This window comes from Bombus terrestris, chromosome 3, assembly GCF_910591885.1.
Source record: "Bombus terrestris chromosome 3, iyBomTerr1.2, whole genome shotgun sequence".
In the NCBI taxonomy this organism is placed as follows: Eukaryota; Metazoa; Arthropoda; class Insecta; order Hymenoptera; family Apidae; genus Bombus; species Bombus terrestris.
In genome coordinates, this window is record NC_063271.1 from 10950025 (window position 1) to 10973764 (window position 23740).

At 30.5% G+C, this 23740-nt stretch overlaps 5 protein-coding genes across 16 annotated transcripts in view; 2 read left to right on the forward strand and 3 right to left on the reverse strand.

The window, feature by feature from the left end:
• Window positions 1-857: 857 nt before the first annotated feature.
• LOC100651673 (cyclin-dependent kinase 12) lies at window positions 858-12575 on the reverse strand. 11 transcript variants are annotated; one of them, XR_007223394.1, is made up of 13 exons: window positions 11954-12182; window positions 10023-11346; window positions 8825-9948; window positions 8298-8725; window positions 8039-8235; window positions 7751-7955; window positions 7404-7672; window positions 7035-7208; window positions 2877-3264; window positions 2624-2744; window positions 2376-2558; window positions 2156-2275; window positions 858-1310 (listed from the first exon to the last, which is right to left on the reverse strand). XR_007223394.1 is itself a non-coding variant. In XM_020868726.2 (13 exons), the coding sequence occupies exons 1-12, from the start codon at window positions 11967-11969 to the stop codon at window positions 2176-2178; spliced, it is 4464 nt and encodes a 1487-aa protein (XP_020724385.2). In that variant the 5' UTR covers window positions 11970-12182; the 3' UTR covers window positions 858-1310; window positions 2156-2175. The 11 variants fall into 11 exon arrangements, 8 of the variants coding, with proteins under 8 accessions (XP_020724385.2, XP_048260214.1, XP_048260213.1 ...); XM_020868726.2 differs by having other exon boundaries at window positions 2156-2210; XR_007223393.1 differs by having other exon boundaries at window positions 2156-2558.
• Window positions 12576-13272: 697 nt separating this feature from the next.
• LOC100652155 (cytoplasmic tRNA 2-thiolation protein 1) lies at window positions 13273-15539 on the forward strand. Its single transcript, XM_012321156.2, has 6 exons — window positions 13273-13960; window positions 14051-14282; window positions 14361-14479; window positions 14552-14740; window positions 14871-15075; window positions 15157-15539. Exons 1-6 carry the CDS (start codon window positions 13913-13915, stop codon window positions 15393-15395), a joined length of 1032 nt encoding a protein of 343 aa, XP_012176546.1. The 5' UTR covers window positions 13273-13912; the 3' UTR covers window positions 15396-15539.
• On the forward strand, window positions 13288-13578 carry LOC105667183 (splicing factor 3B subunit 5). The gene has a single exon (XM_012321154.3). It carries the CDS (start codon window positions 13288-13290, stop codon window positions 13543-13545), a length of 258 nt encoding a protein of 85 aa, XP_012176544.1. The 3' UTR covers window positions 13546-13578.
• On the reverse strand, window positions 15497-17275 carry LOC100652033 (mitochondrial E3 ubiquitin protein ligase 1). The gene is made up of 5 exons (XM_003394546.4): window positions 16964-17275; window positions 16590-16795; window positions 16319-16503; window positions 16050-16248; window positions 15497-15988 (listed from the first exon to the last, which is right to left on the reverse strand). The coding sequence occupies exons 1-5, from the start codon at window positions 17066-17068 to the stop codon at window positions 15661-15663; spliced, it is 1023 nt and encodes a 340-aa protein (XP_003394594.1). The 5' UTR covers window positions 17069-17275; the 3' UTR covers window positions 15497-15660.
• Window positions 17276-17844: 569 nt separating this feature from the next.
• LOC100651242 overlaps window positions 17845-23740 on the reverse strand; it is a 33672-nt gene continuing 27776 nt past the window's right edge. The window contains exon 3 of one of the 2 annotated variants that reach the window (XM_003394542.4): window positions 17845-22697. In XM_003394542.4, coding sequence (XP_003394590.1) covers window positions 22360-22697 — 338 coding nt within the window. In that variant the 3' untranslated portion in view covers window positions 17845-22359. Of the gene's footprint in view, window positions 22719-23740 lie in introns of both variants that reach the window. The other variant, XM_012321153.3, reaches the window with a different exon arrangement.

Below are 23740 nucleotides of genomic sequence, written 5' to 3' on the forward strand. Positions count from 1 at the left end.
TTAGGTTTGTTAAACTAGAAATATCTGCTTTTATTGGTAGGCACAAATTCATTTCATTTTTCTTAGAATTTTTTAGATTAACCTGATTATTTATAATATTAGTCTTCTTAAATCTAGAATGTTTCCTTACAAGTACTGGGCTTTTTAATAATTTATCTTCTTGTATTTGGCACTTAACAGATGTATCAATTAAAACAGCATTATTTACATTTGAAATACAATCACAGTTTCTAAAATTATTATCACAATTAATATCTTTGTGTGAAAATATTTCTGTATTTTTTAATACTTGGTTATTAGCAGGTATAATACTGAAATATAAAACATTAAACAATGTATAATGTAATCTTACTAATACAACATTATAAATTATAAGTGTGCAACAGAATTAAAACTTACACATCTTTATTACTAAAAATGTCTGATTCAAACAATTCACACGGAATCTTAATGTCAGCAATGTTCGTAATGTTTCCACAATATTTCTGCAGTTTTAAGTATTCATTCCATAACTCTGTAAATATAAGAGTCTGTTGTGTAAATATATAAATTTAACTACAAATTATTTACTTAAAATTGCATTCATGATATAAAGTAATGTACATATATAATGAGAGTACATTATTATTTTCATTATGAATATTTTATTTTTAAAAGATTTTGTTTTTTAATTTGCATACAGAAACTATAAAGAATAATTTTTTGATCGTAAGCGTAATTTCGTTGTAATTAAAATAAGTAAGCTTTGTTGTTGTAAGTTAAATAAATAAATGAAAAAAATATAAACGAAGAAACTGCATTTGTTAATATAAGAACAATATATATGATAGAAATATACTTACTTTTATATTGTTCGAATGCTTTTCCTAGCATTCTAGTAAAATTCTTCAAAGCATTTTGCGCAATCTCATTTTCTATGGAACAATCAAATTGTAAAACATCTGACAAAGCCATCAGTAAAATGAATGAGGTTAGGTAATTCTCTTTTTAAAACAACTTAATACCCTGTCCCTTTTTTTCACTTGTCGTTAATTAATTCATTGTGTCTTTTTTTATTATATTATATTATTATCACACTGTGCATAGAATCGAACAAACTCAACAAAATAAACAATTTATTATTCATTCCCATACTCCATACTGTAGATCACTTCACTGAATAATCTAGTGTGTCGCCAGTTTCTTTTTAAACTGCAGCACAAATCGCCATGATATCGTCACATATATATTGTATACAGCTTGCCGGTATAGAAGCACACGTCCTAACCTCACTTTCGTAGTATACGTGTTTCTCTTGCAATCACTTCAATCTGAAACGTTCGTGAAACTTGCGTTAATTTTTCTTTTATCCTGTTTTTTATTATGTTGAAAAAGAACTCCGAAAACTTCAATTTTATTATTTCTTGTAAATAAGAAAAAAAATAGAAATACTTGACATAACTTTGTAAGTATCTAACCAAACAAAAATTATTTATTTATGATATACTTAATTTATAAATACGAATTTATGTAGTTGAATTAATTTCGTTCTTCTGTCCTAAAAAAAGCCTACTATATTCGTGTACTTTTATCTCTTTATTATGTCTCGATATTATTATGTACATTACATCCCGTAAATATTTCCATAATAAATAAGGATTTGACATCGTATATAAAAAGAAAAGCTTATGCAACAAATAAACATTTAGAATGCATCCAATTTTAGTTTTCTTTCAAATACCTTCAACCCTCATATTTTAATTCGTTTTCAACAAATTCATTCAGTATAACAAAATATATCACCTAACATAAAGCTATATGCAGTAAACGCTAAATACTTTAAAAACAAATTCTTGTTTTGAAAAAGATAAAAGTATCTATATTGATCTATCAAACGTTTTGTTTGAACCTTTTAGATGTACATACACTATACCTGTGTCTCCATGTATATATATACACATAAGTATTAAATATTTCCAATATGAAAACGAAACTTAATGTGATAAACTAAGATGATAAACATTAATACTTTGAAGCTCTTATTTCATATGTCGCATAAGTGTGGACTATAAAGAGCATGTTGTTATTATTAAAGATACAAGTACTATATTAAGTAACTGGTCACGTAATAATAATACATCAATTATATACAATTATACACCGAATGTGCACTTACAGTTATGAACAGATAGTAGTCTATAAACAACTTGGATGCAGTTGTACTTCCATGCCTAGTTAATTTAAAAAATAGCAATTTAGACCTTTTCCAACTTTATACAGAACATAGTTTAGAACGCTGTAAAGAGTTATATATACAGATCATTATGAGCTGAATGCTGACTGAGAGGAAGTCGAGGGTAGGGAAAGGTTTTGTGTTAGGTTGGATGTTGGTTTACCTGGGGGTCGGGTGATAACAGGGGAAGGATTGCAAGTTTCCAAACCATAGCGCGACATTAGCGCTAACAATGCACTGCGAACACCAGCTGTAGCCACCTGTGACCACCTTCCAGAACTCATTGCATCATCACCAGCATAAACTGCATGTGCATCAAAATTTCCTGACTGTGCTGCATTTGTATCTGCAAAAATAAAATATAAAACAATAATACATTATAAATATAAGAAAAAAATAAGTGAAACTTACCTAAAGGTAGTGGATTTAGTACAGGAAGGTGAGATTCTATTAATCCACTTGATCTTGAATTTGCAGCAAGTCGTAGTTCAGCATGCAATTCTCCTAGTAATTGTACTACTTTTGGGTCACTCTGTAATTTAAATTATAATAGTTATGCTATTAAATATTATAACAATATAATAATATCATATTATAGAATTAATGATTATTATATGAAGTTATAAAACTGAAGTATTTGAAACAAAAATCCAAGTATATGTACCTCATTATCTGATCGAAGTGACATGAGATCTTCAACACGAATTGGTTTTCCCTGATTTAATACATTTGTGAGAGCACTTAATTTCCGAACAAGATTATCTTCTGTGTATAATTCTGGCATATGAGAGGTAGTATCTCCTTTGGGCCGTGGCATAATTGATGGTGGACTAACATAAAAATATGATGGTGATGAGATCATATAAGGTCTGTTAACATCTCCCTTGGGCCGTGGTGTAACAGGTGGAGGACTTGTGTAATAATATGATGGCGATGAGACCATGTAAGGTCTGCTTTGGTTGAACAAATTATCTCCCCCATAGAAAGATTCCGTATCAAGACGATTTGGATGAGAATTGTAACCTGCTTCCATTTTTAAACGTTTGGAAGACCTGAAATCAAGTCAAAAGCATGTCATAAAAACTATAAAAGTAAAGATCAAGTGTTTCATTGAACATGACAAAATGTTATGTTAAAATAAATTTATTGAATATAAAACATATATAAATATATAAATATATAAAAATATATATATATATTTACATATATTTATATACATATATATATATATATATATAAAATAATTAGTGAATATATTTAATAGTAAATATAAATTTCTAATGTGTTATATATATCGAGTTCACATTTGTCCTTTCATCTCCGACATATATAATTCCGTAAAATGACCTCTATAATGATTTATACCATATTAAAATGAAATATTTTTTGAAATGAATAAAATATATTAATAATATTTATAAAATAATGCTAATAAAACAATATGAAATAAAATTCTTATAAATATTATTAAGACGGACAATAACACATGGATACCCAATAGTAATATTTGTTTCATAATTAATAGAAATCATGCAAAAGATAATACGTTTTATAAACGTGCATATCGAACAAGCAAGACTAACAAATCAATACTTTTTATGGATATACATGCAATTTAATAGGCACAGCATATCAAACTTTATTTGTATTCTGTAAATTTTATTTTTCACAATTTATTGCATATTTATCACTTATATCTGTATAAGTGAAGAGATATGACACAACAATTTTATAAAGGATCATAGATATTAAGATCATAATGTGATTGTTCAATTCATTGCATCCTCAACCTTTTTGCACGAAACGATCAAGCTTTTATTATTTTAGTCATAAAGCCCAATTTGTTATATGATACACAAAACCAAGTCTCGTGTGAATTATTAAACTGGACACCCTGGGTATAAACATATATTATACGGATTTGGAATATTTATTACCTATTTATATTCTTATAAGTGCTATAAAATTTGCCCTTTATCATTCTGCCACAATAACATTATTTCCTGAAACATAATTGTTTTTCTTATTAGATATCTTGCCAATTTGTATTCACTTATAATTATTTGTTACTTTATATTTCAAGTATTATGTTGTCTCCTACGAATTCCACAATATAATTTATCGTTAACAATGTAAAATAAATAATAATTAATTTAATGTATGTCTACTATATATAGTATTATTATGATATATATGTATAGTAGAGATAACATGTGTACATAACCAAAAGTATGCTATTTATATAATATTCTACAGTAAAATAATTAGTATTTATATATTTATATATAATTGTAATGTATAATATTTTCTGTACACACGTATTTTCTCTGATATAATATATATAATATTTTTATATTTTATCAGTTACATAATAACTATATATACAAATACAATAAAAATAGTAAATATTGGAAAATTGAATTTGATCATACAATTAATAAATTTTAATAATAAATTTCGTAATATGTGCTACATAACTTGCAAATGCTTAGAAATTATTATATTGTACTTTGTATACGATTTTGTTTAAAATCAACATGAAAACTACCAAATCATTCATACTTTATGTTAAATAAAGTAGCTAAAATGGAAAATATATTTACTTTATTGTCGTTTTTACAAAAAAATGATTTTACACATTGATTTATATTGTTATATTGATTCATTCTGTTTTCCGTTTTTAAATTCATCACATTTATTAAAATGATTCATCACAAAGTAACATTTTTCTTTGATAATATTTTGAAGTAGCACATATTATTAATCATCCATAATCTTATTCATTTACCTTCATGACAAAGGTCATAATAAAATATTCTTTATTTGTGATAATAAACTGCGTGAATTTTTGAATCATCTTATTATCATATAATGCTGTTTAATGTTTACACAGAAATTTTTATTTTATTTTACCTACGCGTGAAATTATATTTTTATAATACCAATATATTATTTATTTTGGTACATTCTGCATTGAGATAATAAATGTATTAAACATCCATACAAACTTATTGTGGAATAAGTAGAAAAATAACATGTACTTTGCATGTCATTTTGAAAGAGTACATAATCATGTACACTGGTATTATCATTCATTCCCAAGGTCCCAGTGTTCATCGTCAGATATGACTTTATCAAAGGATTATATGTGTGTGTGGTTACTTAGTTTACAAATAAAAATATAGAAACATTGAAAGGGACTAAACAAATTAAACGATAAAATATTTTAATAACATTGGAAATTCATTGTCCATAAAAATGTTAGGCAGATGCCTATGGACATTTTGTAAATATTTTATATTACAGAAATTCAATATTATTGTACATTGTGAAGATAATACATTAGGTTTGTCCATATCCCGTACTTCATTATAAGAATGGCTTTGATACAAAATACATGCAAAAACATGAAAATATTTAACAAATATTCAATGTTGCCATTCGTATATTGAAACTTACGTAATTATCTACAATACAGAATAACAAACTATAACAGACAATTGCGAAAATATGATCAATTAAAATATGCCTGATCTATAGATGTGAATGTTCAAATAAACTGAATTAACGTAAATAAAATGAAATGTCGATGGTGATGGCCGTGATGTTAATATTTCGCGTAATACATTCACACTTTAGTCTTGGCTCCTTGTATTCCATTGTCTTCAATCTTCCATCAGCTTCTTCTTAGTATCCATTTGACCTATTTACACTCCAAGACTTTAAATATTACAAAGATCGTTTATTTTCTCGTAGTTTGTGCTCATTCATTTCATGTATCGTTTCATGCGCTTGTAGACATTTCAATTTAATAGTTTAATATGAAAATTAACATACGAAATTTTTTTTTTTATTTACAATTATATACTTAGTATATATTCCTTTTCTTTCTTATATAACCATTTTAAAATTCAGCTTTTGGAGATGTATATCATTGATACAATCATGAATATTGGTAATTATATGCATATACATTCACTTATGTAAATGCATATATAAGGTGTAATATAAAATCGTACATATGTGCATTTTCATTTACACAAACATGTCATAATGTATGCATAGCTATGTTAACATAAACATAGATTAGCAAATATGTACACATTTAGCTACTTATTGATCATCTTAATATTATTAAACATAAAAGATATCTCGTAATTTTAAAGCTCATATAATTAATTTCAAAGGCAATTAAATTGAATCACAAACACATTGTAAGAGGAATTCGTATTTTCCTTTTACATAAATGCTGATCCTCTAAATCAAATAATATTTGATATCACTTTGAAAGGAAGATACTAATATATAATATTATGATATTATTTCTTGCAGTTATCAAGGAGTATTTAAATATTATTTTATATTATGATATATTTTGTTGTGAAAAAACATATCGCTATAAATTTTGTATTTCTTCTAAATATATGCGTTTGAAATATTTTCATGTATTTGAAAAGTATTAGAGAACATAATCTTTGTAGTAAACCCATGAAAAGAGAACGTTGCTGTACATTTTCGTGTCTATATTCCATTGTTCTGCACTATAGCCATCGTCGTGTTTGAACGACTGTGAATCAAACTAAAATTAACTTATTTTATCCATTATTGAAAGTCACATGCAAACGGACGATGAAAATAAGATACTACAACAGTTATGTTTTCATTCTTTAAATAAGATCTCTAACAACGCATTTTGCTAAGAAAATAAATGCCAAGCACAACTGCAATACACAGCCATCTACGTGTGTAAGCAATTAGTATCTGGTCAGTACTGGATATCGCGTCCTAGTTTGTGCCAATATGTCTCTCTACAGCTACTCACCCCCCGACATCAGACAGATCTTCCATAGCCTTATGAGGACCTCCTTTATTTGGAAGAGGGAGAAGAGGCATCTTTCCAGCAGAGCTTTCTTGTTGCTCACGCTGCTGACGTCTTCGTTTTTTACTCCAGAGCTCATGACAGTCTTGCCAAATAGGAAGCTCAGGTACTGGCATCCTAATTTTTATGTAAGAGATATAGGTCTTATGAATGGACAATAGTTAAAGTCTTTGTACAAAAAAACTATAAAAAAAGTATTCCAACGTTTGTTCAATTTATTCCTACATAAATACTGTTGTTACTATTCCTAACTACATGATAAACTTAAATATATTTTATGTATGAATATTCAAGTACAAGAAGAAAACATACTGCTCAGGTTGAACATTTTTCAGCCATGCACTTTTAAGTGCATCAGCAGCCGTTATTCGTTTTTCTGGATCTAATTCCAGCATTTTATCTAAAAGATCCAGTGCTGGTGCTGGCATGAATGAAAAATCTTCTCGTAAACGTCTTCTATGTGATTTTTTTGGTTTCAATGTATGCCATAATGGCAGTTTTATCACAGAAGGCCAAACGGCAGGAGTCGGTGTACCACAGACTCTGGAAATCATCTCCAACTGCATCATTTCTACATTTGCCTTACAAAAGATAAAAATAATCATCTTTTAATCAATTCCTTTCTTTAACAGAAATATAGTTCATCATCATTTCCTTACTTGAAATAGCGGTTTCTTAGAAAATAATTCTCCTAAAATACAGCCACAACTCCATACATCTATTGCAGGGCCATAACGTTCTTCGCCCAGTAATAATTCAGGTGGCCTATACCACAAAGTTATCACTTTGTTCGTATAGGGACGCTGCCTATCTTCAGCATTATAAAGTCTTGCAAGTCCAAAGTCAGCTAATTTAACTTCCCCTCTGCAAAAATTATACAATTAAATTGTAGAAATACAATTGTAGAAATACAAATTTTCTTTTCACTAATAGTATATTTTGCGTACTTGTTATTCATCAGTATATTAGAACACTTGATATCTCTATGTAAAAAGTTTTTACTGTGGCAGTAATTTAATCCGTCTAATAACTGCTTCATGATGCTTGCATTATTCATTTCATTGAAGTCGACCATTCCAGACTCCAAAAGACCCATCAAGTCATGATCCATGTATTCAAATACGAGATAGAATGAACCCTTGTCCTATAATATTGTAATATGCAATACTATGCTTATTATATTATATATTTTAATATATGTAATACCTTTCTAAAATCTAACGCGTCTTGTTTGTCCGTAACTATTTCCCTCAAATTCACGATATTTTTGTGATTGAGTTGTCGTAAGATTTTAATTTCTCGTACTGCTGTAATGGGAAATCCTTCTTTTTCATTTTCCAGACGAACTTTTTTTAATGCAACAAGCACACCAGCTCGTTTGTCTTGAGCTTTATAAACTTGTCCATAAGTACCCTCTCCTATTTGAGCTATGACTTCAAATACGTCAACAGAGCGTTCTCCCCAATCTTTACCACTCGAAGCCGACATAGGCATATGACAATTTCTAGAACTTCTACGTTTCAAAATTTTTGGTCTTTTTAATTTCGGTTTTGGTGGTACACGTTCAACTTTTGTACGAGGAGGCGTTGCATTTGGATCATCTTCTCCACTTAAATCTTCTGATCCAGGAACAACTACATATCAAGTAATCATATAGATAATGAAATAGATAATAAAAAAGATATTATTTTAATAAGGTTAAAATTACATATGTTATTATATCACAAACTTACCTGGTGGCATAGGTAAGTCTTTAATACTCTTTTTTTGCGGTGGTTTTGTAGTTGAAGCTGGGAATTTCATTTGTGCCTTACTAGGCGGACTTGGAGATCGACTCGGTGGTGAGTCTATACTCTCCAAATCATTTTGATTAATTCCAGGTGGTAATGGTAACCGTGATAAACTTTTAGTTTTGAATGCTACAATAGGAGGCTTAGGAGGATCTACAGACTTAAGAGGAACTAGATTGTTAGGAGGATTAAATTTAGACATAGCCGTATTTGGTGCTGGAACTGGTATAGGTATAGGTGGTGGTGGAACAGATAAATTAGGGAGAACAGGTACTGGTACAGGAATAGGCACTGACATAGACACTAAACCTGTTGCATTTGCAGACTCAGATTGTGGCAATGGTGGCGCTTGCAGATTTGTAACAGCTGGGAAACTCGGACTATTTGTAACAGTCACTGGGCAGACACTAGTGGTAGTTGTAGGTGAAGTATATACAAACATATGCTGATTAGTTGCAGGTATTACATTTGGTGCATTAATAGTTTGTGTAACTGGCAATGGTGGCGTCTTTCCCGCTATTCCATTGTCATCCGATATTGGAACAGGAATATCCACAAGGTCAACAGGCTTCATACTTTCATTTGTTATCTTCAATTGGTCTTTATGATTCACGTACTTATCCTTATTGTCTGTGGATGCTTTGTTCTCAGAAGATACACTACTACTATCTTTTTCATCAGTGCCTTCTATAATTTGAACTTCATCTTGAGTAACAGCCTTCTCCTTAGCTGCTTGTAACTTTTTGTATGCTAATTCCCTCATGTTTCTATCTTTCACGAGTTCAGCAAATAAACTAGTTTCACTAATCTTTGCTTGTACTCGGAGATTTCTTGCTGTGATACTTGAGGGGCTTCTTGCTCTGGATCTATGAGGGGAAGGAGAAGGTATCCTCGAAGGACGTGGACTTTTTGATTTGTGTTTTCTTGTCGATTTATGTGACTTGCTAGGAGAACGAGATTTTTTTGGAGTACGACTTCTTCTCCGTGAACGCGATCTAGATCGTGATTGTAACTTTCGCCATCGTCCAGGACTTCGTGATCGTGAACGAGAAAGAGGTAAATGTAACCTAGAAAAAAGAAATATTATTTTCAATAGCAAAACAAATAATTTAGAATTGTTATATCATATAATATATAGTACCTGCTTCCAGTAGGACTTCTAGTTGATCTCGACTTCCTTTTATCTCTTCTGTCTTTTTCATGATGTCTATGTCGTCTTTCAGATTCTTCTCGCCGTCTACGTTTACTCGAAGGTGGAGAATTAACAGGATCTCTACGTCGATGACTTACTGGACTTGGGCTAAATTCTCTTCGCCTTGTTGAAGGACTAGGACTGTGCCTAAGTCTATGCATCATTGGACTTGGACTAAAATCTCTTCTTCTCGTTGGACTATGGTCCCTTCGCCTTGATGGTGGCGATGGACTATGAGGTCTCCTACGACTCGAGCTAATAGTGGGCCCTGGACTAATGCTACTACGTCGCGTATGGATACTAGGACTATGCTTTTGTCTTTCAGGAGTATGTTTCATTGTTGATAAACTTGCTTTGCTATTCTCCGGCGTTGTTGTTCTTGGAGGTAATAAAGGGGTATGGGGGGATTCTGTTGGTCTTGGAGGAAGTGCTGGAGGAGTTACATTTCGAGGTTGCCTTGTTATTTCAAGTTCTACATCACTTAAACACCTTTGTTCTTGTGGTGTAGCAGGTGATATCGGCGAGGTACTATCTTTTAACGGTAAAGGCGGTGATTCTGACCAATTTCCAATTGGTTTTTCATGCTCGGGGCTTATGATAATTTCATCTGCAATGCGATGTGGACTCAGACTATGAGAATGCCTTTTAGACTTTCGTTTTTTCTTTTTCCCAGTACTGGATGAAGGACTAAGACTTCTCTTCTTCTTCTTTTCTCGTTTGTGTTTTTTCTCTTTTCTTCTTGCATATCGTCTAGACTCTTCTTCATATTCAGGTGTTCCACCATGCATTGCAGATGGTTGTTGTTCATTTGGCGAATAATGTCTATTAACATGTCTATGTTGAACTGGTGGAGATGGCGAAAGACTAATAGGAGATGCTCCAAGTGCACGTACTGGACTTCCTCCATAATAACGTCTTTGTAAAACTGTTTCAGGTACTTCTCCATCTGTATAGCTATTACCTCTGCTATCTTCTGACTGAATTTCCCCAGCTTCTGGTTCAGACAAGTCTTCGCTACTCACATCTGAATATTCAACCAAAGGTTTAACAATGGAAGAAGCTACAGTTGGAACATTCTCTATGGACTTATCTCTCGATCTCTTCTTTTTCTTTTTCCCAGAACTTTTATTTTTCCCATGCCTTCTATGCTTCTTATCAGGTGCTTCGAAACTATGTCGATTTATATCACTGCTGGTACTATCTCTTCTGCGTGCACGAAATCTTCCATTACGTTCAGCTCTTTCAATATCACGACTGCTAGGCATGTCACCTACTGAAATGCAATAATATTAATATATAAAAGTAATCTGTAGTACTTTATTTGCTTTATTAACACACTGGATGTTATTGGTAAATAACAATGGCAGAATTAATAAAAGTATCAAAGTTATGAAAGCAATCATATATATAACTCGTTTAAACAATTTTACCTTTTTTTTTGGTAAGGTATGTATCATAACTGTATATAACAATGAATCGTACTCAAATAAGTGACAGCGCTTTAGAACTATAAATAACACATACAGACTTCACTCAGTAGTTAACTTGTTAATCTGTATGCATAATAAAAACATACAAAATATGTAATATTTGTACAAATCATTAGCTTATTTACATATTCCTTCTCATAAAGATAAATACATAATTTCAGAAATACACGCTTTATATATATTAGATTTCACTTTCAAAAATATTACAAAAATATCAAAGTAACAAAACAAATGAATCTTTTACATTTAATTTAACTTTAATTGATATAACCAAAAGGTTTGAACATTATTATATGTATTATATTTCAGCTTTCCTTAATACTTTCAACACATCATCATGGACATTATACACACATGGACAATAATACGCATATGTATGACGACACGTACATACGTCCACATACATAGATTAGTCGACGTAACAGTATTTCCGAACGACACGATTTTTCGATATGTATAGTGGAAAACGGTAATTTTTAACAAACTGCCCTATTTCCAAGATAAAAATAAAAATCTATCGAGTACAAACTTATGACTTTCCGGTTTAAAGAATATTTTGCAGAAAAGAATTTTTCGGCCGAACTAACATAGCCGCCATTGTTAACGACTGGGTGGCAAGGGAGTTGCCCACTTTTCACAAAAGAAAGTTAGTCAATGTTTTTAACGTAATTATAAGCCGATGTCTCGTATAAGTACTCACGTGCAATATAAATCTTGTAATAACACGTTGAATGTTGAGTTTCTTTGCATCGAGCTGATCCAACGTAGCGATGAATATAACGGTTACGTTCGTTGCTCAGTAAACAGTTTTAACACATATTTCGTAGGCCACGAGTAAAATTTAATAAAAATTAATAGCTATCGTAACAATTAAGTGTTCAGGCAATCATATTTTTATAGTTTTACTAGCCGATGCATCATATCTCATGAATTTTCTTTGGATTGTATTTGGCTTTCTCATAAAGGTAGCTCAAGTAAGTAGAAGCCATTAACCATTAGCACGTCATTATTGTCTGACGTAACAAGCGATAAGTGCTGCACTCTTGCGGCTAGGTAAGAAGTATACAGAATTGCGGAATAATCTTGAATATTATTATACTCGATGCAATTGGTTGGAATAAATCTATTTGTTATGTGTGTATATAAATATAAATATCATAATTATCAAACTTGAGAGAATAGAGACAAATACAAGAATTATAAATATAGAACGAAACATATTAATAACATATCTCCACATAGTTATATATCATATATTATCGAATTAGATTTTAAATTCATAGTTTAAATATTTTGTTTTGTATTATAATATATAATAATTGTAATATTGATTTGTTTTGTATTATTTTCAAACTAATGTAAGAAACATATGAGATAGATATGTATATGGACAAATATAAAAAGATATATATTGTTCTATTTATAACCATTAAAATACTTATTTTAGATACATTTTAAAATATCTTTTTGTATAATTCTATCTCTCTAATCTCACAATTTTATTATTCTATGTTAATATTTATTGAATACTTGAAAAGTCTGCATTATGTATTTACTGATAGAGACGCTCTCTACCTTAAGATGTAATATATGTTTACATATTTAAGAGAAATTCTTGTTCCATGGTTGATACTGATTCGATAGCGACAAACAGTATTAAATATTAAGTAAGTAAAAGCAAAGTTTTCATTAAGCTTTAATCTTTATCGTTGAAAAATTAGAATATGGGAGAACGATACAACATTCATAGTCAGTTGGAGCATTTGCAATCAAAGTATATTGGCACAGGGCATGCTGACACAACCAAGTTTGAATGGCTTGTAAATCAGCATCGTGATTCTTGCAGTTCTTACATGGGACATTACGATCTGTTAAATTTCTTCGCTATTGCGGAAAACGAAGCAAAAGCCCGTGTTCGATTCAATCTTATGGAAAAAATGCTACAGCCTTGCGGCCCGCCTCCAGAGAAACCAGAAGATTAATTAGTTCGATAGAACGCATGTTACATACATATTGTAAAATCTATACGCGCAATTGAAAATTATTTTATTATAAACTAGTAAAGTTTCTTTTTTTTTCATCATAGAAAAAAAGAATGGTTTCGATTAAATAATATATTGAAATTATTTTTGTACGTGCGATAAAATGAATTTCGCATATTAATAAAGTTTTAACATAACTCCTATGAATAAACATATATAAAAGCTTAATATTTGTAAGTTCTTTATAAATTTAATACAAAATTAAAAGAAGAAAGACAAAAATATAAACTGGAAGTTAAATTATCACAGTGAAATTTCTGTTATAACATTCTATTATAACAAAGTAAACAGTGTAATATTCTACAAAATGCCTATTCCATGTTCAAAGCAGTGTGGGAAATGTGCTATTCTTAAAGTAAGTTACTGTTTTAAATTATTAATTTAAATTTGAGTGTATAATATATTACAGAAGTGTATGAAAGAAAAATTATGTCTTTAATTACAGCGACCTAAAACTGGGCATGCATTATGCAAAGAATGTTTTTTCTATGCATTTGAAAGTGAGATTCACAATACAATTACACAAGGCAAATTATTTAAACCTGGTGATAAAGTAGCTATTGGAGCATCAGGAGGAAAAGATTCTACAGTACTTGCATATGTTTTGAAAACTTTAAATGATAGATACCAATATGGAATTGATCTTTTTCTTTTGTCCATTGATGAAGGAATAACTGGTATTTTAATAAAAAGAATTATGCTATAATGTTTAAATATTTCAGAATTTTTGTTTTAAGAAGTCTATATTATTTTAGGATATAGAGATGATAGTTTGCAAACTGTTCAACAAAATAAAGATGACTATGGACTCCCATTAAAAATATTATCTTACAAAGAGTTATATGGATGGACAATGGATGAAATTGTGGCAGAAGTATATATATTTACATAGAAACTTCGCATAAAAATCATTTACAGTTGTTATTTAATCTTTATTTCATTCTAGATTGGCAAAAAAAATAACTGTACATTCTGTGGTGTATTTCGAAGACAAGCATTAGATAGAGGTGCAGCTCTCTTAGAAGTAGATTGTATTGCAACAGGCCATAATGCTGATGATATTGCAGAGACAGTTTTAATGAATATCTTAAGAGGTGATATAGCAAGATTACAAAGATGTACTTCAGTTATTACTGTAAGTTTAATTAGTATACTGCTTCCTCAAAAAAAAAAAAAAAATAAATAAATAAATAAAAAAATGAAATGTATATATTGCATGTATATGTGAATACATGTTATGAATTAACATTTTATTTATAATATAGGCAGGAGCAGATTGTATAAGACGATGCAAGCCACTTAAATATGCATATGAAAAAGAGATAGTAATGTATGCATACTTTAAACAGTTGATATACTTTTCAACAGAATGTATATATGCACCAAATGCATACAGAGGACATGCAAGAACATATCTGAAGGATCTAGAGAAAATCAGACCCTCTTCTATATTGGATATCATTCATTCTGGTAAATAAGATTATAATTATTGTGTTAAAATTATTTCTTGATATTTATATAAATACATGATTAATATATTTTCTTTTGTAGGAGAAACATTGCAAATAAAAGAAAGTATTAAGCTACCAGAACAAAGAAATTGTTCTCGTTGTGGATTTGTATCTAGCCAGGAAATTTGTAAAGCTTGCATTATGTTAGAAGGTTTAAATAGAGGACTCCCTAAACTTGGTATTGGAAAATCTACAAAAGTTAAACGAGTGATAGATTCTATAACAAACGATAAATGCAAAAATAATGAAAAGACTAAACTAAAAAATTTGGAATTTTGACGATTACTTATATCTTCAAATATATTTGTATGAAGTTTTAGGATATATTATCAAAATACACGGATTTATTAATTTGTAAATAATTTCAATTGAGATTGTACTACTTTTAATCACTTCTAATAATTATTTTATTGTTCAAAAGTATATGTTAGTGTTTCATTAGCATTTTTAGTCACTTCATATTTATTTACCTTTTCACTCTTAGATACATTAATTTTTATCATGTCATAAAAAGTAATTTGAGAAATTTATATCTATGCTGATGTTAAATAATATATGCTGCTGCTTTTTGTGAAATTGGTGCCCTACAAACTGGACAATCACTAGTAATATCATCAGAGCAGTCTTCACATAAACAGACATGTCCACATGGAAGGAGAATAATCTCGCGGGGATTTGTGCGACAGACAACGCACAATTGATCTTCTCTAAGATCAGTATCTCTTACTCTTTGTCGTCTTTCTTTTCGTGAAGCAGCTAAAGATTGTCTTAAATCTTCTGCTAATCTTTGTTCTGTTCTATCCTTCCAATAACGTCGAAAAACTATTCCACCAATTAACATTCCAATAGCACCGAACATTAAACATAATAATCTAAAATATAAAAAAATCGATTAGCAATCATATTTGAGAATTGTATAAATACAAAACTCACCTATATGTCCGTTTACGCTCGTCTAATTTCCGAAGCAAAGAACTAATTGACATGCTTGTTAAATAAAATGGTGTACCATTTAAAGGGGGTTGTAATGTAAGTGTTTTGGATTTTGTTCTTGCTAATTCACCTATACCTGTCATAACTGCTCCTTCACGAAGTAGTTCTTCAGTAGATTGTAAACCACGTTGGCGCACACCTAAGATTAATAATGAATTATAATATTATTACAACTTTTGTTGAACAGTATATGAATAATTATTTTTTACCTGTGAAAAACCCCCATAAATGGTCTGCAAAGGATGGTACAGTTGGTTCAAAGGTATTAGATACCACATCCAGATCTAAAATATCTGCTGATAATGGTTCTAATACTTCTACGGAATAACTTCCATGTTGCAAAGAAAATGGTACAGTATTATATACTTTATGAACAGTACGCTCCTGATCTGACCTATGTGCAAATAAAAATTTATTAGTTTTAAATACATATATTTTTAATTCTATATCTTTGTAATATATTTGAAACAAAAATATTACCAGAAGCCAGCAGTAGTTCTAGCTATAACGTGTTCTTTGATTTTAAGCTTTTGTACAACACCAGTTAATTTTTTATTATTAATGCTATTCAATGGTTTTCCTAAGGGTTTTACGATACCCCTAATTGCTATGTAGTCTATTTTATTATCAGAACTTTTATCAAGGAGTTCTCCCAATTGTTGCCCAACTTCATGAAACTCTGCACCCTGTAGAGAAACTAAACATTTTGAGATATTTTTAAGCATTAAACGTGTTACTATAATTTACATTAAGATACATTAGAATATTTGAGTTATCATATGCAACGTGTAACATACTTTATTTGTAACAAAGTTAGGTATTCAATAATAATAACAGAAATACATGTGATTTACCTTGACTGCTGTAATTGCATTTTTGCAGTGAAAGTATTGTTTTAAACAAACACCGAAAATTATACTATCAATTCCGAGCGCTACTATTTCACCTAAATAATCCATGATTAGGTTATATTTTTAAAACTCGAAGTTAAAGTATTGTCCATGTTTAGAAGTTTTATTAATTCTTGTCTAACCCATGTGGTTTCATTTCGACAGAATGTTTGAAAACTTAAAATATATAATTTTTTATTGAAGATTTAAAAATGAACCGTTGCGATCGTTGCCTGATATAAGAGGCAATTACATATATTATGTTGTCAAGACTGTTGACCATGTGCTAAAATTGCAATTAAATTTGCATTTTTACGTTGGTCAACCTGTATACGCGTTTAAAACTATTTTGTTAATGTCCGACAACATCGAAATTTTATTTTTTCATATCTTTTTTATATCTTATTGTAGCGTAAGTAATTTGTAATATTTCAAAATTTACTTGATCAAGAAAAGTACAAACGAATCAGGTAAAATTTTCTTGCTTAATGACAAGAATTTTTAAATATTATTATTCTTTATCTCAGATTTCTTTGCTTTGTTCAGTCTAAATTGCGTTATGATTTTTACGACTTTTAATTTAAAACAGTACTGAAAGTTATTAGATTTTGAAAAAGATAACCTTTATAAAAGTTATCATTGCTGTCTATATAGTATATATAGTATGTATACTGTTTGTTGATTGTCAAATTGCACATTAAAGTCAATATTTGATAGATAAAACAATTTCCATTTTAAGTTCTATTTTTTAAATTGTATTCATAAGAATATGAATGTGCATAAATATTAGTCAGTTATAATTAATCGAGGAGGAAAAATGAAAAAATTATTACGTATAGTAGAAATTGGAGAAAAGAAATTTTTATTGATAACATAGAGATGTTGGAATATGTATAAACAGTATGTATAAAAGTATAAAAAATAAATAGTGACAGCGCTGCGATTTTGCATGCCTTAATGAGAGCAAGTTCATCGTAATGTGTTCCAATCGCAATCGGAAACGCGATTACGAATTCAATGATAATAACATTACTAGTGATAATAACGATAATAATAATAATTGACATTGTACGTAATCGTACGATAAATTTCTCTAACACCCTTTCACTCATTCATATACAAATTCTCTCTATCTTCTGCTTTTATTTGAACAATTAATCGACCGGTTAAAGCTAAATGGCGGAGATCAATGCGACAACATTGTCATAAATAAAACTAGATTCCGCAATACGTGGCTTCCTCGCATGTAATAACCTAATTTTCCGTTTCGAGTATTTTTCACATTTTCTGTATTTCGAACTTATAATATCTAAGATATCTAATACTTTTTTTTCTAACAGAACATTTAACATTTTAAATACTAAACTTCGTTTCCTTATAATGATAAAGGCGCTCTACGCGTCAAAATGAGAAGACTAAAAATATTTTTCCCGAGGAAGTTGCTCAAGAAAGTATTGTCAATAACACTTGTAAAAGCCTTTTATGTACATATTATATTGTTATATGAAACATTTTGATATCTCACCAGCCATATCTCACCATTGTAATAAGACCTGGCTAGTATGAATGTATTGGTTAAGTTTGAAACAAATCTAAAAATACGCATAGAAGTCATAAGATATTTGATCCTCTTACGAACTGAACTGATGAATTCCATTTTTTATTAATTTCTCAATTTCATTATGTAAGTATACTTACTTCTATAAATTTCTTCATCGCAAGAAAATGATATATACATATAATGATAAATCCAAAAGTATATTTGTAATATCATCGCCTCTCTGTATTCTTCAATTTATGAAATTAATCAATGTGGTTTCTGAATGGCTCATTTATTGCAAATATATATTTAATAAAAAAATTAGTATATCTTATCTGGAATAGCTATCTTGAATATATAATAAGCGTTAAAGATGCTCTATCTATTATTGAACATTGAGATGTATTGTGTAATATAATAATATAATAATATGTTTTTTTTTGCCATTTTTGCACATTTTATATATCTATTCTATCTATTATTTCTACACATATACATATATTTTCAGATCTGTTTCAGTTTACCAATATAATCATGATAGTTGGCTCTCGTTACAGTGTTAATGACATTTTTAAATGTTTCGTATAACAAGCGTCATATATTCATAAAATGTTTCTGCAAGTATTTAAACGCTTTCATGTACAAGTATCGTCCTTCTCTCGAGATATAATCGCATGAATATTTCACGAACTGTTTTCGTGACCCCCTTCGGTTAAATTCTTTTTATGGCAGTCAACTCGTAATCTATGTATATGATCGTCTACAATTGTCGGACTTGTAACGATCGCGATTGAGGTCAATCGCGTGTAGCAATATTAGAAATTATTCGAACTTCTCGCACACGTGTCCCGTTGATAGATCATTCAGGTTGCGAGGCGAGTTACACGCGCGCCTTCTTATGCAATGCTTGCACACATACACAACCCGGAAGAAGAGTTGAGTTACCGTTAAAACGAGAAAAAAATATAAAGAATCGCGATTGTAATTGGCTCTGATTAGAGATACGGTGTAATTAGCGGAACGCTTGCAACCGAACATTTCAACCATCATATCTTTTTTCCTGCTTTTAAAGGAAGCATCTATCCATATTTGAGAGTAATTTTTTTCGAGTCAAAGTTTAATTTAACTTAAAACGTTCTACGTATCATTTCGAAATTAAAGAAGACTGAACTTTTATCATTCTCCTTGTACCATCCATTGTAATTGCATCCATTGTAATCTGTTTGCTTTCATTCAATTTAAAATATTTAATCGTTGTCTTGTAACAGTCTGTATAATCTAACTTTGATCGAAAGGTAAAAAGAAGACACGGCGAACTTCAAATATTTCGACATATTTTGAAAAATAAGGAGATGCTAGATAAGACATTTTAATTACAGCGTAGTCGTTATGAAGTATTCTATGTCGACATAATTTACATGATTCTGTAATGAAGTTAGAAATAGTTATCGGTTTGTCTTTTAAATTTTCTTGAAATATTTTCAATGTATATGTCGATTGCAAGCATTTGGATATTTTCGCAATACATAGTAAAATTATATTTAAAAAAAGACCTGACTTAACCCTACTACGATTTTCACATTTTTATATCATTTATTGCGACAAATAAAAAGATTTTGTATGTTTTAAGAAAAATCTCTACCGATTCTTTTATACTTATTATCGAACATAAAAAATCTTTTAACAGTAGAAAATAACGATTTACTTAAAAATAATCCAAAGAACATAGTAGGATTAAGAAAAGCGCCTATTTTAGATCACGTTATTGAGAATAATCAAAAGACCATGTGTACTTTAATAATTCGAAAATAAACAGAAATAATCCCAAACATTTTCGTTTAATTTCCGAATCGTACAATATACTAGACAAATTTTTGAATTTCTCTGTATGATCTTGCAATTATTTCAACTTATGAATTAAATGCCAATTTAATCACTTCATCGCGGGTGATCTGATTGATTTTTCGGTTGACTTTGAATGATGCAAAAATAAAAATGACGTCGTAGGAGCGCGAAGAAAACGATCAACCTCGTCATTTGAATTTGTCTTTGTGCGTTGCTTTTGTAGTTCCTTAACCCTGCTGCGATCACAGAGGTTGCATATTCTAATATTACTCTAATTTAACTTCGTTAAATAAACCTCACTTTTAACCTATTAACCTGGTTGTCCTTTAGCCAGAAATTTTTATAATTATTATAAGAGATTAGAAAATTAATAAAAATCGATCTATCATGCTTTCTTCGCGCAATTCTTATATATATAATTTATTTGCAACAAACATGAAACTATACAGATATAGAATTACTAAATAAGAGATTATTATATAAATGATTTGTTTCCCCCTATTTAACAGGTTAATACCTTAAAAAAGATTCCGACATTAAATTAAAAATAGAAATTATGCATATCAATAATGACTCCATTATATTTTATTATAACTTTGAGAAATATTCTATATTCAAAAAATTATTTATTTTAAAGAAATCACGAGTGAGTCGAAGAAAGGACGCAGCAGGGTTAATAATCGCGTCGTAGATTTCGAGGGATAACGAATAACGAGCACAGTGTACGAAAATATGGCAGTTTCTTTCTTCTTTCACCTAGTTAGGACGAGTCGAATGCAAAAATCAACGTATACACGGGTTAATAAGCTGGAAGGATTAGAATGATTATCAAATTTCAATTATTCACCTGATCAGGCAGTGATTGGATAAATAATTCGTTTAAAGTGTTAAAAGCACTTAATGGAAACACGCGATTCATTCTAATTCTTTGTTCGTCCCTCGAACGAGATCGAGCTTGGATTTACACGTTATTTGCATCTTGTTAATCTTTCATTCGACTTAAAGAAAAGAGAAAGTAAAGTTCCTTGATTGGCACCCGTACAACGGGTTTACTTTAAAAGCACGCGCGAAAAGATTGTCTCTAGTTCTAATTTCAGTTCGCTTCACGAACATCATCACAGAGAACATTGCTTCGCAGTTGGACCTACATCGGAGTATACGATGAGATTTCTCATAATCGTTTTTGCTTTTCTCCCTCGCTGGTATCTTTAAGTCCCTATTAATTGCTTTAATTGATTGTTCATCGACTTCGTCTTTCTTCGCCCACACTCACAAAGATAGAGAGTTTCTCTTTAAATATTCGTTAACAATGCGTTGAAATTTTCCCTCTAGGGGATTTCCTATGAACTCGATTTTCGTCGAGCGTCGTAGAGATTCGAAGCTTCTTCTCGTGCTTTCTCGTTCATAGATGCAGTTAATAATTCGAAAAGATTGTTTGTTCCTTCTACCATGAACAAGAATCTTCTTCGTTCTTTCAAAGACTCGTCATACGTATACTCAAATTATCCTCAAGTAAAGTTACTCAAAATTCAAACAACATGTCTTATGAAGAGTATTTTCTCTATCACGAACAGATATCTTGTTCGTCCTTTCAACTATTCACGATGCTTAAAATATCTGCAGGATCCGAGCAACATATTTGTCAAGCTTATCTTCGTCATGAGCAAGAGTTTTCTTCGTTCTTTCGAGTATTCACGATACTTAAAACGTTCTCAAAGTTCAACCAGCACGTTACACGTTACACGTTCATTAAGCTCGTCCTGCATTCTTCCTTGATCCACAGCTCGTTTTCAACGAACCTTACACATGGACCAGCAGACGATTGTCAAAATGTCCCCGATTAAAGGGGAATACCAACGAGGAAGCTTCGACAAATCCTTCAGAAGCGACACAATACACTGTATCTTCTTCTTCTTTGTCGTTTCGATCTTGATTCGGCCGCAATCCTCTGTTCGAGGAACTCTTTGGGAAAACCTTAGGCTGGAGCCTGGACCACGGGCCTATGAATCGGCACGGATATCACGTAGATGTCCAATTTTTCTCCGGCTGTTTTGTCCACGATTTCACCGTAATTTACAGAATCGTATGGCGGTGGTGCGAATAAATGATACGGCGGAGGTGGTGTTTCTGTTACTACTGGTCCGCTTATTGCTTCAGCTCGTTGAGCATAGGGGACTGTTAACGGTCGTCCACCACGACGACAACACCATTCTGAACAACTGACGATTAGGAAAAAGGCGACTAAACCTCCGAAGGATCCGATGTACCACACGATCGACCATGGGTCTAGAGGATTTTGACCGTCATTGTCCACTGAAACAAAAAGAAATCCGCCTGTGAAAAAAGGAACGGATGGGTTAATAAAATGTTTATAACAATCCTTTATAGCAAGATGCACAGCTTAAAAGAATTAGAGGATTTGTTAGGTGAGCATGATTCTAGTACTATGATACTGTGATAATATACCTAAGGTTTTATTGCTTCACCCAAGAGAATAAGAACAAAGAATATCTGTGATGATATTTTCCAATCTTTTCCAAGTCGCGATCTCTTTTTATAACGGTTAGAAAATTTGTAAACAAAGAGATATTTTTGATAAAAGATTTATGTAATATATTTACATATATGCAATCAGCGGTAATCCCATAGAAAGTTTATTTAAAAATAAAATTATATCTATACGTGTAATTTATGAGTAGGGTATTTTGATGGGGATTTTAAAGGAAGCGTATTGTGTATATAGGATGTGATAAATTTTACACGATTTTCATTTATGTAATTAGCTGTATAAAAATTTTATTTTTTCATATGTGTGTCGTTATAAGTTTCGACTAGTTTCATTTTGGGGAAATAGGTAATTTTAGAATATGTTAAATTTTAGAAATGCACGTAATAAAATAACATGCAAGCGATCTGAAACATATATGTAGGTATATACGTAAATCTAAAGCAATAGATTACGGACAGATACACAGGAGAAGCAGTTATTGGTTTACTCTGCTGACGTCTTTCGTTATGGTACCATTTGGAGAGTTAGTTTACCGCAATAAATTCTTTAATGATTTACGCTAAATCAATGCTGAGATTGATTTATTTCAATCACTAGCTGCTTGTACGTAAGATCTTATGCAAATTACATTCGGTGATTCACGATTAAATAATCAGTTTCTATTAATACGTTCGACTAACCATTTGAAAACATAAATAATAATCAATTATACGACTAATGTCTCACATTGATAATCAGCTGACTGAATATCAAATGTCGTTCGTATTAATATTCATTCTTTGAATTTAAACAATTTTTTGTGATAAGATCGATCAACAATTTCAGTATACTTCTACAAAAGAATTTC

Bases quoted from the DNA above. Each gene is read 5' to 3' on its own strand.
- LOC100652155 (XM_012321156.2), top strand. From the start codon at position 13,913: ATGCCTATTCCATGTTCAAAGCAGTGTGGGAAATGTGCTATTCTTAAA. The intron at 14,283-14,360 runs GTATTTTAATAA...ATATTATTTTAG, and splicing joins CATTGATGAAGGAATAACTG to GATATAGAGATGATAGTTTG. The intron at 14,741-14,870 runs GTAAGTTTAATT...TTTATAATATAG, and splicing joins GATGTACTTCAGTTATTACT to GCAGGAGCAGATTGTATAAG.
- LOC100652033 (XM_003394546.4), bottom strand. From the start codon at position 17,068: ATGGATTATTTAGGTGAAATAGTAGCGCTCGGAATTGATAGTATAATT. The intron at 16,796-16,963 runs GTAAATCACATG...GTTTCTCTACAG, and splicing joins ATGCAATTACAGCAGTCAAG to GGTGCAGAGTTTCATGAAGT. The intron at 15,989-16,049 runs GTGAGTTTTGTA...TTTATATTTTAG, and splicing joins GAGCGTAAACGGACATATAG to ATTATTATGTTTAATGTTCG.
- LOC100651673 (XM_048404252.1), bottom strand. The intron at 7,956-8,038 runs GTACGCAAAATA...TAATTTTTGCAG, and splicing joins AATATACTGATGAATAACAA to AGGGGAAGTTAAATTAGCTG. The intron at 2,745-2,876 runs GTACATATACTT...TTTAAATTACAG, and splicing joins CACTTCGATCAGATAATGAG to AGTGACCCAAAAGTAGTACA.
- LOC105667183 (XM_012321154.3), top strand. From the start codon at position 13,288: ATGGGAGAACGATACAACATTCATAGTCAGTTGGAGCATTTGCAATCA.